The 15251-nt window shown below is 46.5% G+C and overlaps 1 protein-coding gene across 4 annotated transcripts in view; it reads right to left on the minus strand.

The window, feature by feature from the left end:
- The window catches only part of RANBP9 (RAN binding protein 9), a 467999-nt gene that overhangs the window by 12745 nt on the left and 440003 nt on the right, over nucleotides 1-15251 (minus strand). For all 4 annotated transcript variants that reach the window (XM_086950773.1, XM_086950776.1, XM_086950775.1 and 1 more), the window contains one exon: nucleotides 3729-3840. In XM_086950773.1, the coding sequence (XP_086806899.1) occupies nucleotides 3729-3840 (112 nt within the window). The remainder of the gene's footprint in view (nucleotides 1-3728; nucleotides 3841-15251) is intronic.

Below are 15251 nucleotides of genomic sequence, written 5' to 3' on the forward strand. Positions count from 1 at the left end.
GAGACATCGAGGACCTTTCCAATAGGGAGGGGTACCAGGCAGGGGTGCCCTCTGTCGCCGTACCTGTTCGCCCTGGCGATGGAGCCATTGGCAGCATGGGTCAGAATAGACGCGCAGCTACGGGGCTTTGAATGGGACGCCGGGCCATCAGACAGAATCGTGTTATTTGCGGATGACGTTCTGTTCTTCCTCACGAATGTGAACCGATCAGGACCTCGAGTCCTCGAAATCATGAGAATCTTTGGAGAGGTGTCTGGGTTGTATTTAAATTTGCAGAAGTCCACGTTATGGACGCTGGGAGATCGCTCCGGGATTGGGGCGTGGGCCTCGGTGCTGCAGGTGGCGACTGAGGGCCTCAAGTATTTAGGAGTGTTTTTGACCATCTCGCCGACCATCGCCTGGGAAAGCAATATCGTTCCAGCGTCGACTAGAGTCCAGCAGGAGATGAAGTGCTGATCCCGTATGCCCCTTAATATCTATTCAGAAAAGGGGGTAGTGATGGTGATGAGTATCTGAATTAAACACAACACTCATACCCAGTCAACAGATCAGGGCTTGATCCATCACCGTTTTTTAGCTCACTGCACCATCCCAGCTCAGAACCTGGCTACATGCAAATTAATCTGTCCCTGGCCCAGTGCATCATGGGAACAGGGCAGACCAAACTACCAAGCCAATTCTTTTACTGGGAAGGAAACAAGCTTCCGGGGACCGGTTTCTGGCATTACAGCCGTCTTCGGCCCGGCTTGCTTGAAACCTGATGGTGCAATGAGCAAGGGACTCACATCTGAGTATACCCTTCCACGCTTATGGTGGACAAAACGATTCAGAAAAGGGGGTGGTGATGGACAGAGTATCTGAATTAAACAGAACACTCGTACCCAGTCAACAGATCAGGGCTTGATCCATCACCGTCTTTTAGCTCACTGCACCATCCCAGCTCAGAACCTGGCTACATGCAAATTAGCCTGTCCCTGGCCCAGTGCATCATGGGAACAGGGCAGACCAAACTACCAAGCCAATTCTTTTACTGGGAAGGAAACAAGCTTCCGGGGACCGGTTTCATCACCACCCCCTTTTCTGAATCGTTTTTGGCCACTATAGGTGTGGCAGGGTATACTCAGACATGAGTCCCTTGCTCACTGCACCATCAGGATTCAAGCAAGTCGGGCCGACGATGGCTGAAATGCCAGAAACCGGTCCCCGGAAGCTTGTTTCCTTCCCAGTATAAGAATTGGCTTGGTAGTTTGGTTTGCCCTGTTCCCATCATGCACTGGGACAGGAACAGACTAATTTGCATGTAGCCAGGTTCTGAGCTGGGATGGTGCAGTGAGCTAAAAAACGGTGATGGATCAAGCCCTGATCTATGGACTGGGTAAGAGTGGTCTGCTTAATTCAGACACTCTGTTCATCACCACCCCCTTTTCTGAATCGTTTTTGGCCACTATAGGTGTGGCAGGGTATACTCAGACATGAGTCCCTTGCTCACTGCACCATCAGGATTCAAGCAAGCCGGGCCGACGACGGCTGAAATGCCAGAAACCGGTCCCCGGAAGCTTGTTTCCTTCCCAGTATAAGAATTGGCTTGGTAGTTTGGTTTGCCCTGTTCTCATCATGCACTGGGACAGGAACAGACTAATTTGCATGTAGCCAGGTTCTGAGCTGGGATGGTGCAGTGAGCTAAAAAACGGTGATGGATCAAGCCCTGATCTATGGACTGGGTAAGAGTGGTCTGCTTAATTCAGACACTCTGTTCATCACCACCCCCTTTTCTGAATCCTTAATATCTATGGCAGGTCTGCTATCTTCAAGATGGTTGCCCTTCCTCGCCTGCTCAACTACAGAGCCACCCGTACCCGATCCAGTCGCAGTGGTTTAAACAAGTTAACACCACTTTAAGCTTCTTTTTTTGGGCCGGCGGGACGTCGAGAGTGGCGTTGCGCACATGCTTCCTGTCTACCTATTGTGGGGGCTTGGCGACATCAGACATACTGTCATACTATCAGGCGGCACATCTTGTGGTCCTCAATGATTGGTGGTATGGCGACCGGGGAGACATGGCGACCGGGGAGACCCGGCCTATGCCCTGGAGAGATATTTGATGGACCCGAACACTACCCACACGATCTTGTACTCAGCACGGTTAAGAAAGGGGCTGCCGAGCGCCACGCAGATAGTTTTTCAGGTCTGGAGACAGGCACTGCGTTGCATGGGTTGGTGGGGAATACTGACAAGGGAGACCCCACTTTGGCACAATGGGCAGCTGCCGGCGCTGGCGTCACTGCGGGGTTTCGCTGGATGGGACTCGATAGGAATCTCCACGCTGGGTCATGTTATGAAGGGCACGGTACTGAAGTCATTTCAGGAACTCAGCGAAGAATTCAGTATGCCCCGCACGCAATTCTTTAGATACTTACAATTTAGGCATGCCCTCGCGCCCAGGTTGGTAGGCCTAACTGCCCTGCCGCAGTTCAGCCCGATAGAGGCAAAGGTGTTTATGGGAGATCTAGAGGACAAGAAATATCTTGCATATACCAGACTATAGTTACACATTGCTCTTCCGACTTGCAGGCCCTGCGGGACCAGTGGGTGCAAGATATTGGGGACCTGGATGAAGACGACTGGCGCGAAGCCCTTGAGTCCCCCAGAGGGGCTGCCATAGCGGTCCGATTACGCCCAATACAATTTAAGTACCTGCACCGCGCCTACTATACCAGAGAGATTGTGGAAGGCGGGCCTGATTGACTCCCCAGTATGCTTGCGATGTGGAAGTGAGAGGAGAGACCTGCTGCACACAGTGTGGGGTTGTGGTGGCCTGGAGAGGTTTTGGGCTGGAATATGGACCGGTTTGTCGGAAGTACTAGGCTGGGACCTCCCCCGTACTCCAAAGCTGGGGTTGTTGCACGTCTTGGAAGGGGTGGGAGGCAATATCTATAAGAGACATTTGCTCCTACGGGGCCTCACAGTCGCGAAAAGAGACATTGCACAGACCTGGAAGGACCCCAGGGCTCCTACAGTGGTTAGATGGAAAAAGGGCCAAGACTTTTGCATGGGGCTGGAACGTCCGGTGTTCGAAGCTAGAGGCTGCCCCCGGAAACACTACAAGATATGGAAAAGGTGGGCGGACTACAGGGGCCTGTGGCTTGAGCCCCCAGCACCCGAAGGAACTGTGGAGGAGCAGTTGTGATGGACATATGGAGGCCATAATGTACACACTGTTTTGTATAGGATTACTCAATGCGGAATTGGTGAGACGTTGTGCACAGGGGAGGGCGGAAGGGGGGATGGTGGGGTGGGAAGGGAGTTTCTTTTCATAACTATGCATCGCTATTCATTGATGTAATGTACTTGCTACAGCCTCTCCGGGATTCGGGGTGCTGTGTCTTCTGTGCGATTCATAAATAAAAAAGTGTTCTAAAAAATATATATATATTAGGACATCAGCTGTACCAAAGACAAATGAAAGTAGACTGTGAAGTTTAAGACACATAGTATAATAACCATTAGCTGCTGCGACCAGAAGAAAGGTATTTTGAGGGAAGGTCACTGGAATTAAAGACACACATAGGGACGTTATTTGAGATTGAAGCAGTTTGTACTATTAGAAAGTGTTAAATGTTTTTCTTGTAGGTAACAACTTTCCTGAGCAAATAATATTTTACCACTATAGATCAATCAACAGCAAGAAAATCAGCATGATGGGCAGCAAAGTACACTGGGCAACTTACCTAGTATTGCACTGTTCAGTGTTGAGCACACAGGTTCTCTCTGTATTGCTTCAAGCTGGAATCCAACTGGGCTGTTCCAAGGATCAGAGTACGCAAGTAAACTGAATGCATCCTTTTTGTCAGAGATTTGAGAACAAAGAGAAGGAGGCAAGAATGAGAAAATGTAAAATGTTAAGGATCTAAAATATTTCAGATTTGACTTAAAGTCTTTAAAATACATACATAGCATTAGGCTGAAACAAGCATCAATTACGGGTTAGGAAATCAAGCATAGATCCTAAATGTATTTAACTACTGTATAGTCACATGCGTAAATTGCAAGTAACACTTGGAGCATACATATACCCGGGGCTTTCGTAAATTTACTAAACAATTGTAAATATAGGCAATACCTGTTCATCACAGATTGATCTATGAACTGAGCTAAAAGAAGAAAGATGGCTCAGGACCTCAGACAGCACTTAAAAAGTAGTCACTATTCAAGTTTTCAGGCTGATTTCAACGAGACATATATGCAATTAAAAGTAGACAGAACCTGAAACGCACACCTTGACCACACTCACTAATCACTCCTCCTTTGATATACTGAAGGCCAGAAACTATTTCTCTCGGGTCACAGCAACGTATGTAAATATAACAATAGGTCAGTACAGCTGCCAAAGAGCATGTTAAAACTGATACATCTGTTTTCCTCAGCATGTGCTTTTAATGCACTTAGAATCCGACCCGACCCTTAAGTTTACATTTAAGAAAATGCTGGTTAATTTTGATACAGCATTAAAAGAGCGGAATGGGACACAACCCACGGCAGTGTATGGGGTCTCTTCACCAAATCATGCATTTTTGGTGAAAAAAAAAATGGCATGAAAGATATGGGCAGATTGTTTAGGTTGAACCTAGGCAGTGTGCATGCGCTGCTCTGTGAGGCATGGTGTATTCCCTCTGTGGACTTTGGCCATGCCCATTGCTTGTAATTCGTTCCTTGTATTGCCCATTATAAAATCTTTCTGTTCTATGGTCCCTTTGCCCCGCCTTTTGGCTGTTTGTTTCCGCCCTGGCGACTGACCCAGTTACATGGATCAGTTCACTTTTAACCACTTACGCACGTTTTCTACACAACTTTTTTATTTTGCCTCAGCTCGCGTGCCTTCTCTCCACCACCTCCAGCACATTGCTGCCTTTCATGGTTGTGTCAGCACCCAATGTCGGCCAGTGCGCATCTGTGGGACTAATGAGGGGAAAGAGTAACCAGTGCCACTTGTTTCTTTCTTTGAATTGCTCTCACCCAGTTTGCGATCTTGTACACATTCATTGCCAGCGTCCTCGAACAAGGCGGTGGGCGGACGTTTTGAAAGGGGCCTCCATTACGGTAAGCGGTGTGCTGTATGTGCTTGGAGCATGCGGCGCTCTGCACCTTTATTCCACAGTTGTTTCAGTTTACACGCACATTTGTCTTTGAAACCTTGTAAGGTTATAGCAATGCGCACTAAATGTCTGCAGCCCCTCTCCTCCCTTTCAGAATCTATTTCTCTGTCTTTGTTTCTCCCACGCCGTCTGTCCTGCGTGGCACTTAAAGTATGTGCATAATACAATTCACAGGAACCCCTGAAGGTCCACAGTGCCAAGAACCATGGGGACATATTGCCCCAAACTAACCCCCGAGCACACAGGCCGCAGTATGGTCTATCTTGTATTCTGCTGGCTCGGGCTGCAACACGCATGCTTTTCACCCAACCAATTTCTGGGACTTTAATTGTAGTCCAATACAGCAATGGTTTCCCCTGCCCGTTTCGCTTTCCCAATGCGGTTTACAACCCCATGCCCTCCCTCGTTGCTGCTTCACTCATCCTCCCCCGTGTCCATCCCTCTTCCCACCACCTATACCCCTTTGCCCCCCCAAAGTCATTGCTTGTTTTGGTTACGTCTAATTTGATCCATAACAGTTTCTGTGCATGTGTCGGTTACCTGGCTCTTGCCAGGTGGGTACTGTTCAACCATGCAGGCGAACAGTATCTTGGCAGTCAGGAATGGAAAGTGAGGAATTGGAATGGCCACTTGTGAATTATGAAAACAAGGAAGGGCCATGTGGGATGAGCAGAATACAACGTGTCCTTGCCGATACCTGTCAAGGCCCGTTCAGTTAAGCCACTGATTCAATTAGTTAAGAGGACAGACTTGCGAATCTCTGAATAACCAATGGGGAGTGCTTTCTGAACGCTGGCCTCTGTGTTTTACAATTGTGAGTATGTTCGTAAGGCCTTAACACCGGAACAAGATAATTTAAAAGGCACACACAGATCTATGTATTTTTGTTTTGCTCAGACTCATGGGTTTCCCATATTTAATTCATAAACAGGTCTGTTCTCATTCGGATAAGATCAACTTCACAGAGAGATTATGCGCTGCCTGAGATCCAGTGTTTGGTGGGTTTGACCCTTTGACTACTGCTTGTGAGGGATTCGCAAAGTAGTGGGGTCCCTGCAGAGGTCCTAAAGGAAATGAACATTTATCATAAAATACCACATGGTATCTTTCATGATTGTAGTATGGGTCATCTTCTTGGGAGGTCGCTAGCATTATCTCTTCAGAGGAAAAAGCTGCCACAAACGGTGCTGAAGCAGACCTTACTTAACTCTACTTGCCTCATAAGCATATCATAGGTCAAAGTATTGAGTTTGCCTCGCTACTTACAACCTTCACTCTCACATCAGTTAGCCTCCTTCTGAGTTCACAAGGTGACTGACAGATCTCCATGTTGTGCCACACACTATGCTATATTAAGCCATGCCATAATTTGATATTCGATTTTCAAGTCATGCACATGAAGGTATAGGAGTGGTTGCATTACATGGTTTTGTAACTTTATGGCTCGTTGGTAAAATATTTATTTCACTAAAACATTTCTTCCATATAAAGAGCAAAAGATCAACCTCTGCTTCATCATGTTTTGCTTTTCCTGCTCTCCGTTCCCTGGTTTGAATCACCTTGCGACCTTCCAGCTTTTTTTTCCCCAGCGATTCACTACCAACTGCTTATAGGGGAGAGTAGTTGGCCTAACGGCTAGGGCGGTCAACCTCTATTCTGGGGAAGTGGGTTCGAGTCTTGGCAATGACGCTGGACATCCTGTGATTCTGGGCAAATCACTTAATCTCCTCGTGCCTAACAAAAACGAATGTGTCCTCATGAAATGCAAATGGTGCTATGTGAAGCGCACTGATACCCGATCCGGGTCAAGTTCGCGCTATATAAAACTCTTTAAAAAGTAAAAAAATTGCTTTTCCTGCTGCCCACTCCAGCACTGCCTACGAGACTTAGAAACAACAAATGAATACTGGGGCCAGGGGTGTTACCGACCATGCGACAACTACAGGATGCATTTATTTCGTATGTGTGGTTGGCTAGAAACCCTTAGTGTCACACTCCATTGGTCATGTGTTCCACCCAGTATTCAATTGTCGTTTCTAAGTCTTGTGTGCCTGTTTCTGTTTTCTCTATATAAGTGGTCCTGATGAGGCGCAGATGACCCTTAAGGCGACGCAGGCGCGAAACATGTAGACCCATGACTTTGATACCTGGGGAAAGTATGCCGCAAGAACAAGATTTTTTAATATTAAATCTGCTAAGGGTATACAAATAAGACATCCACTGCATGTCTACTCTTTTTAACTCAATTATCACTTGGCACGCACTTCTTCACCCTCATTGGACCCTGACCCCAAACACCTGCATGCACCATCCGGTTGTCCTAAAAGATCTCCAATCAAGAGACCCTTCGGGGGACCCTAGGGAATTGCAGCGCTGGCCATACGAGGAGCACGCGCCTGATGATAGACAATACACCTGAAGCGGAAGCCGGGAGATAGACTTAGTATTACTTGCTTGCGATTACTGCTTGTATTATACTGCTATTTTTAAAAATCGCCGTTTTTTAACGCCTCACGCTAATCTTCCTGAGCTTGTGCAAACGCTCCCCTGACTTCACTTACCAAGGGATCGCTTCCCTCCTATGACTCCTGACCTCCTCCCCGGGCCGATTCACGGGCCCAGCAGGTCTCAGACTCCCCTCCTCCCCAGGCGCAGACAGCGGCCGCCATCTTGGGTGAGGGATAGGACAGCGCGCTAGTGCTCAGGCCGATTTGGGGCCAGAGCACTATAAAATGGATCTCACTTCCCGTCCGCCCAGCGGGCGCGCCAGAGGCAAGCCCGTCCGGGCTCCGCCGGACTCAGGGCGAGAACCTATGCCTGATCTTACCGATAGCCCCATTCTCTACTCCAGAAGTGAGCTCCTTGCCTTGAGACCACGCAAGAATAGACATTGTCACTATGTGTATAAATATGAGCACACATACACGCCCTGCGATCTGGGCGGCGCAGACCCGTCGGGAACGACGCATCATCTCCCAGCCACTAGGGACCTTCGCATGGCTTTACTTAATTGTAGGTCCCTCCCGAAACACTCTTGAGCTTAACTTTCTGCTACAGGATCATGACCTGGACATCCTGTTTCTCACAGAAACATGGCTATCCACCAACTCTGAGGCCGACATAGTTTGCGCCCTGCCCACAGGATACCTTATCCACTCGCAGATCAGACCCTCGGGTAAACGAGGTGGATTGGCCATTCTGTATAAAAACCACTTAACTTGCAGGATGAAGGACGGCGGAATTTCAGATTTCGAAAATTGCCACTTCCATTTCCAGCTTTCTGCCACCACCTCCTTCACAGGCCTCCTGGTATATCGTCCCCCAGGGAACTCTGGTCACTTTACCAGCTCTCTCCTAGAAACAGTCACCGTCCTAGCCTCTTCCGCGCCAAACTTCACCATTTTAGGTGATCTGAACCTCCATTTCAACGAACCCTCAGATAAAGTAGCCACTGACTTGCTCCTTGATCTCTCATCTTATGAGATCCACCTCATGAACACAGGAGCCACACACTACAAAGGTCACCTTCTAGACCCGATACTCTCCAATATCAGGTCACTTCAAACCAGTCCCCCGTCTCCCCTCCCCTTGACAGACCACTTTCTCCTGACCTTCACTTAGCAGGTCGAACTCAAAACGGTACACACGCTCAGTACTCCCACTCTTGACAGAATGTGGTCTAAACTCTCAGTGGAGAAGTGGACTGACATCCTAGAACACTCCCACCCACCCCCCGCTTCGGACCCTGTTGTTGCTGACACCAATTTCAAAAACTGGCTCTCCAAATCATTGGACTTAGTCCTACCAAAAAAAACCCTGAGTAAAAAGCAGGTCAGAATTGGTTCTGCACCCTGGTTCACTCCCGAGCTCAGAATCCTAAGGCAAGGCTGCAAGAGGCTTGAGCATATCTGGAGAAAAAACGGGGACATGGCCAACAAAGATACTTACCGCAAATCTATCAGAGCGTACAAAGTAGCCCTCAGAAAGGCCAAAACAACATTCTATGATCACAGAATTAAAAACGCCTCTAACTCAACGAGAGAAACCTACAAGATAGTGAAAGAACTTTTGAAGATCCCTGAGCCCCCGTTACCCCAAGACTCCTTAGGTTCTAAATGCAACGAACTAGCCACCTATTTCGACCAGAAAATAAAAAATATAATTTCCACCCTTCCTCAAACGAAGAGCCCCTCTCGCCATGAGACTTTGCCCCTAGACTGGATTTCTCAGCTGAATGCCTTCAATTTAATCTCTGAGGCGGATTTCCTTAAAATCTTATCCAGCATTAAAAGTGGCTCCCCCAGCGACCTTGTTCTGATGCGTTTCCTGAAACAGATAGCTGCCTCCATTTCCACCCCGGCAACTGAGCTCATCAACCTTTCCCTTTCCCAGGGCACTGTGCCTCCCAGCTGGAAAGGGGCCATTGTCAAGGCCCTTTTAAAGAAACCCCATCTCGACCCTCGAGAGCTGGCTAACTTTAGACCTATCTCCCTTCTCCCTGGACTGCGTAAAATCGCAGAAAAAGTGGTGAACCACCAACTTTCCCACTTCTTGGAGTCCAATGATCGGTTGCGTGTTTCCCAAACCGGATTCCGCCCAGGCCAGGGCACCGACACTGCTCTCCTCCCCGTCAACGAGGAGGCTAGGCGCATTCTGGATTCAGGAGGATCAGTGGCAGTGATCCTCCTTGACCTGAGTTGATACGGTTAACCACTGTATCCTTATCCAGCGCCTGGCCGCAGCCGGAATACGAGGGTCCGTTCTGGCCTGGCTTTCATCCCACCTCTCTAACCACACCTTTCAAGTCTGGGAAGGCAACTCTCAATCTGCCTTAATCCCCCTCAAGTGTGGGGTGCCACAGGGCTCTTCCTTGAGCCCCACATTGTTCAATGTGTACATGGCCCCCCTGGAGGATGTGGTTATCCCTTTTGGGATCAAAATAGTTAGCTACCCCGACGATACCCAACTGGTCGTTTCACTTTCTCAACTTAGCCAATGTCCTGACAATTTCCACCAATGCCTGACAAATATCCATGCTTGGATGTGTGACTCCTCACTCAAGCTTAATGGATCAAAAACAGAAATTATGATTTTAGACCAAAAATCTCCCTCTCTACCCTCTTCCATCTGGCCGGCCTGTCTAGGGGACCCACCCACCACAAAAAAGGAAATCAAAAGCCTGGGGGTTTGGCTTGAGCAGGACCTTTCGCTCAAGACACAAGCAAAAAAGACTGCAGGTATTTGCTCCGGTCTTCTCCGCTCCGCTCGCAAAATCCTCCCCCTCCTCCCGCAGCATTCTAGAAGGCTACTGATTAAGGGTCTAGTTCTCTCTAGACTAGACTTCAGCAATGCAATCTTCCTGGGTGCCCCGGAAGCCACAATCAACAAGCTTTAACAAACCCAAAATGCCGCTGCTAGGCTCTTAATGGGTATCCCCCTCAGGTCATCAGCCAAACCTGCTCTCAAAGCGCTTCATTGGCTCCCTGTGCGAGAGAGGATCATCTTCAAATCACTATGCATTGCTCACAAAATCCTGTAAGGTAAAGGACCCCCGATTATGAGAAGCCTAGTCACCTCCTACAAACCCAATAGACCCTGGCGGTCTGACAACGGGTTTCTGGCCACAGTGCCTAGAGTCAAGAAATCTCGCACCGGCGGCCGACGTTTATTGGTGAAGGCGGCCTCCCACTGGAACTCGCTGCCACTGCAACTACGTGCGGAATCCAAGCATCTCCGCTTTCGGAAATCATTGAAAACCTTCCTCTTCCTCAAATAATTTTGCTCCCCGCCCTTCCACAGAGTCTTGCTCTATCTTAGCGCTGGGATGCCTCATGGTAACCACGCGCTCTACAAAAACGCCATACAATACAATACAATACAATACGATGATGAAGCATGACACCCCTTGGGGTGTGTGAGGGCAACAGAGGACAAAATGCGTCTTTTTCACTTCTATGATGGGTCCCTTTCACCTACGATACCTTTTTGTTTTTTATTCTCCTTCTGTTTCTTTTTAAATATAAGGGTGACTATTTGCATCCTTATGCATGGGTGACTGTTTGCACCCTGCATTTAGGAACAGTGTCCTTTGTTGGTTTCGATATTGACACAAGGAGCATGGACACTGGACCTTATTTAACTCCTGGGTCCCCCCTCTCTCTTCTTTTTGAGAATTATGCACGGCGGTTCAGCAGAGGACCCTAATAGTTCCTCTTTTTTTCTTTTTTCCGCTTTCTACAGGCATACAAGGCACGATTCTACTAACAGTGGATATTGTTTTTGGAGTCCGCCTCGGTAATTTGCTGTGGCGGTACTTTGTCATTTAACTCCACTTGTATTTGACTAGATGAATGAGGAAGGAGGCATTAGGGAATGCACAGTTTGCAACCCTAGTGATACATTTTCTTAGCCCCGCTCTAACACCTCTTTAGTGACTATATATAGTGTCTTTTTAGTAACAGGATCAATGTACTCCTAAAATCACGCACTAACATTACCCACCTATTCTGTATAAACAATACGGGACTTTGCCTAGGAATAGTTTATAGTGAATTGCTTCTACGAATCCCCGTTTATGGAGCCATGTATGTTGGCGCGCGAGCAAGGCTAACAATGTTGTGCCGGTTAATCTATTTTGTGTCCATCACTGAGGACATACAGCCCGATTTGTGAAACAAAATTGCGCTCGCAAAGGGCCAGGGCGAGTGCGATTTTTGCATTTGGATTCATCATCCCAAATGCAAAAATCGCTATTAGCGAAATCGCATATTTGCGAGGAATTGGATTTAAGGAATCTCTAATAGAGATTCCTTAAATGCAATTCATCAACCAATTGCAATTCGCAATATTTGGTCGCTATTTACCACGAAGTCTGACTTCGTGGTAAATTGCGAAAAAATTGAAAAAAGCACTTTAGTGCATTTTTCTCTTTTGCATGTTACACACACACACATGTCCTTTGGCACCCTTGAAATCGCTATTCTATTTGCGATTAGCTAATTGCTAATTGCAAATAAGGAATACTCCCCATTCATTCCTATGGGCCTTTAGGCCCATAGGAATGAATGGGGAGTATTCCTTATTTGCGATTAGCAATTTGCTAATCGCAAATAGGAATGTGTAGGAATCTCATTTTATTTTGCGATTCCTACATGAATCCCGTTTTGCGAGTCTGTAATAGCGATTCCTCATGAATCGCTATTAAAGACTCGCAAAACGGGTCTTTGATGAACCTGGCTGATAGTGGTGAACTTAAGATTTGGCCATAATGCTAAGAGGCCATACCATTACCCGTAGCGCAGGTCATGGAGAATAGTTTCCCTACAATTGCACATGCGCATTGGAGCCCTGCTCTCGCACATGCTCTCCGACATCCCGGAAAGAGGTTACGCCCAGACTTGTGACAAAACTTTATTGATACCAGCGTCCTTGTCAATTTTTACTTACTACTGGCTGACACATGGATGGGGTAGGTGAAAAGGAGGCAACACTCCGGGGATCACGTGAGTTTATTCAAAACCCTGAGCAGGGACTGGGATAGTGCGGTACAGGTACTCCATGCTCTGTTTTTATGGTTGTACATTCCTGTTTACTTTTCAGTGTTCTTTTGACCGGTATTGTGCGGGCATCCAGTGCTCTCGCCTGATGAGATACCTCTCAGCAATGCGAGGTAAGCACTCTGGAAGGCCCAATTGTCTTTTTGGCACCGACTGATTAATGAGGCCTACCTTACACTACAGTATCAGGGGCGCTAGTTTTGTGGACATCTATGGGGCCATGAGTGTTACCGACAACGCAACGACTACATGATACACTTATTTCGTATGTGTGGTTGGCTAGAAACCCTTAGTGTCACACTCCATTGGTCATGCGTTCCACCTAGTATTCAATTGTCGTTTCTAAGTCTTGTGAGCCTGTTTCTGTTTTCTCTTTATAAGTGATGTGCACACAGCGGTGGCACATGATGTGGCATCAAGTTGTTACTGATTTTCATACCTGTGGTTTATTATGTTTTTCTTTCCTAGGTATCAATCAGGAGCGGTATCCACCATGCAACTGTAGCCAGACTATAGGTATACAGGTTCACTGCCCGCCCTGATTGATTTAGAGGGTTTTTAACGTTTACTTAACGTGCACTCAAATTTTATTTCTTTGGTCCTGATGAAGCGCCGACAGCCATTAAGGCGACGCAGACGCGAAACATGTAGACCCATGACTTTCTTGATACCTAGGGAAAGTATGCCGCAGGGACAAGATATTTTTAATAGTAAATCTGCTAAGGGTATACAAATAAGACATCAGCTGCATGTCTACCCTTTTTAACTCAATTATCACTTGGCACGCACTTCTTCACCCTCATTGGACCCTGACCCCACACACCCGCATGCACCATCCGGCTGTCCTAAAAGATCTCCGATAAGGAGACCCTTAGGGTAACCCGTAGGGAATTTAAGCACTGGCCCTACGAGGAGCACACGCCCGATGATGAAGCATGACACCGCTTGGGGTGTAAGAGGGCAACAGAGGACAAAATGTGTCTTTTTCACTTCTTTGGTGGGTCCCTTTCACCTAGGATACCTTTTTGTTTTGTATTCTCTTTCTGTTTCTTTTTAAATGTACCCTTATGCATGGGTGACTGTTTGCACCCTGCATTTAGGAACAGTATCCTTTGTTGGTTTCGATATTGACACAAGGAGCATGGACACTGGACCTTAATTAGCTCCTGGGACCCCCCCCCCCCCCCCCCCTCTCTTCTTTTTGGGACAAAATCACAGTCATCGTCTTTGGTCTAAAGTTCAAGCAGCAGTCATGATTTTTTGTGAGTAAGCAGTTGAAACAAAAAATATCAATTATTTGGAAGTATGAACTCCTACAACGTAAGCAGCAAAATCCAACAAGCACCGGCAAAACCAATAGGTCTGGCACTGGCAAGCCTATGCACCAAAAAAGTAAAATAAGTAAAAATCCTGCCACTTAAATATGGCCATTGTATGCTTGCAATAGGAAAATGCATGTAAAAAAAAACAATAAATTGTGCAGCTGTTTTACTAGTGGTGTTTTTTTTAACTGACCTTTCAGTTGTGCCATGCATTTTACTATTCTTTTTTTAAGGAGAAAAGAATAAATCACCACCCAAAAAAGTCCTCAGTTCGCAAGCAGCTAAGCTACAGTTAGTGTCGCTTAAACACTTAATAACATACTTTAAAAAGGAGTGTAGGCAAAATAAATAACCAGTACCTAAAGTGAATATAAAAAATAAATAAAATAACAATGCACATTTGAACTAGCTTTGTCATTGAAAAAAAGGAATTACTTTCAAGAGGATGTGATGTGGACAGGCTTTGAGCAGTTACTGAAAGTGAAGGGAAGCACTGGGTAATGTGGGCTGACCCATGGCCAATGCTTACTATAGATTATTCTTTGTTTTAAAAAGACAATAGTACGGCGGGGCAGCAAATGCTGATTTGAAGGGCAGACCTAACAAAAACAAGCGACCAAAGAACGTGAATATTGTGATATCTACAATCTAAAATGAACTAATATTTTAATGAGCTTAACAATATTGCTATTTCTGAAGTTAGTGACAGTTAAGTTGGTACCCAAACTGCTTTATGGGGTTATGGCCTATTGGTATCAATTAAAACGATTCTAAGATCAGGTACAGTGTAAATGTATTAAAAATATATACCGTTTTAGTCAGTCAATACATTTGGAACACCTCTGGCACTGGGTTTTCCCTGAATATCCCTGTTGGCTGATGAAGCCTTTGTTGTGTATAAGGCAAATAGAACCAATGGCAAATCTTTGAAGAGACTCAGTCTACGAGACAGAGAGCTAATGGAAATATGCTCCACAGGCAAACATTTGATCACTTGTTAGAGGAATGAAGCATTCGCAAACATACAGCCCAGATGTAAATATATTGGGATGATCATGTTAGTCTTGAATAGAAGTGTGCCATCTATGATGGCAAATCATTAAAATGATTCAGTGCACAAACCAATCTATGAACCCCACGGGGCCAACACAAAAGGGATGTGTTTCTGCACATCCATTTTCTATAACTTCACACAAGTGATTTTAGACTTTTATGGAGAA

The sequence above is a fragment of the Lissotriton vulgaris genome, unplaced genomic scaffold, assembly GCF_964263255.1.
Source record: "Lissotriton vulgaris unplaced genomic scaffold, aLisVul1.2 SCAFFOLD_1218, whole genome shotgun sequence".
Classification (NCBI taxonomy): Eukaryota; Metazoa; Chordata; class Amphibia; order Caudata; family Salamandridae; genus Lissotriton; species Lissotriton vulgaris.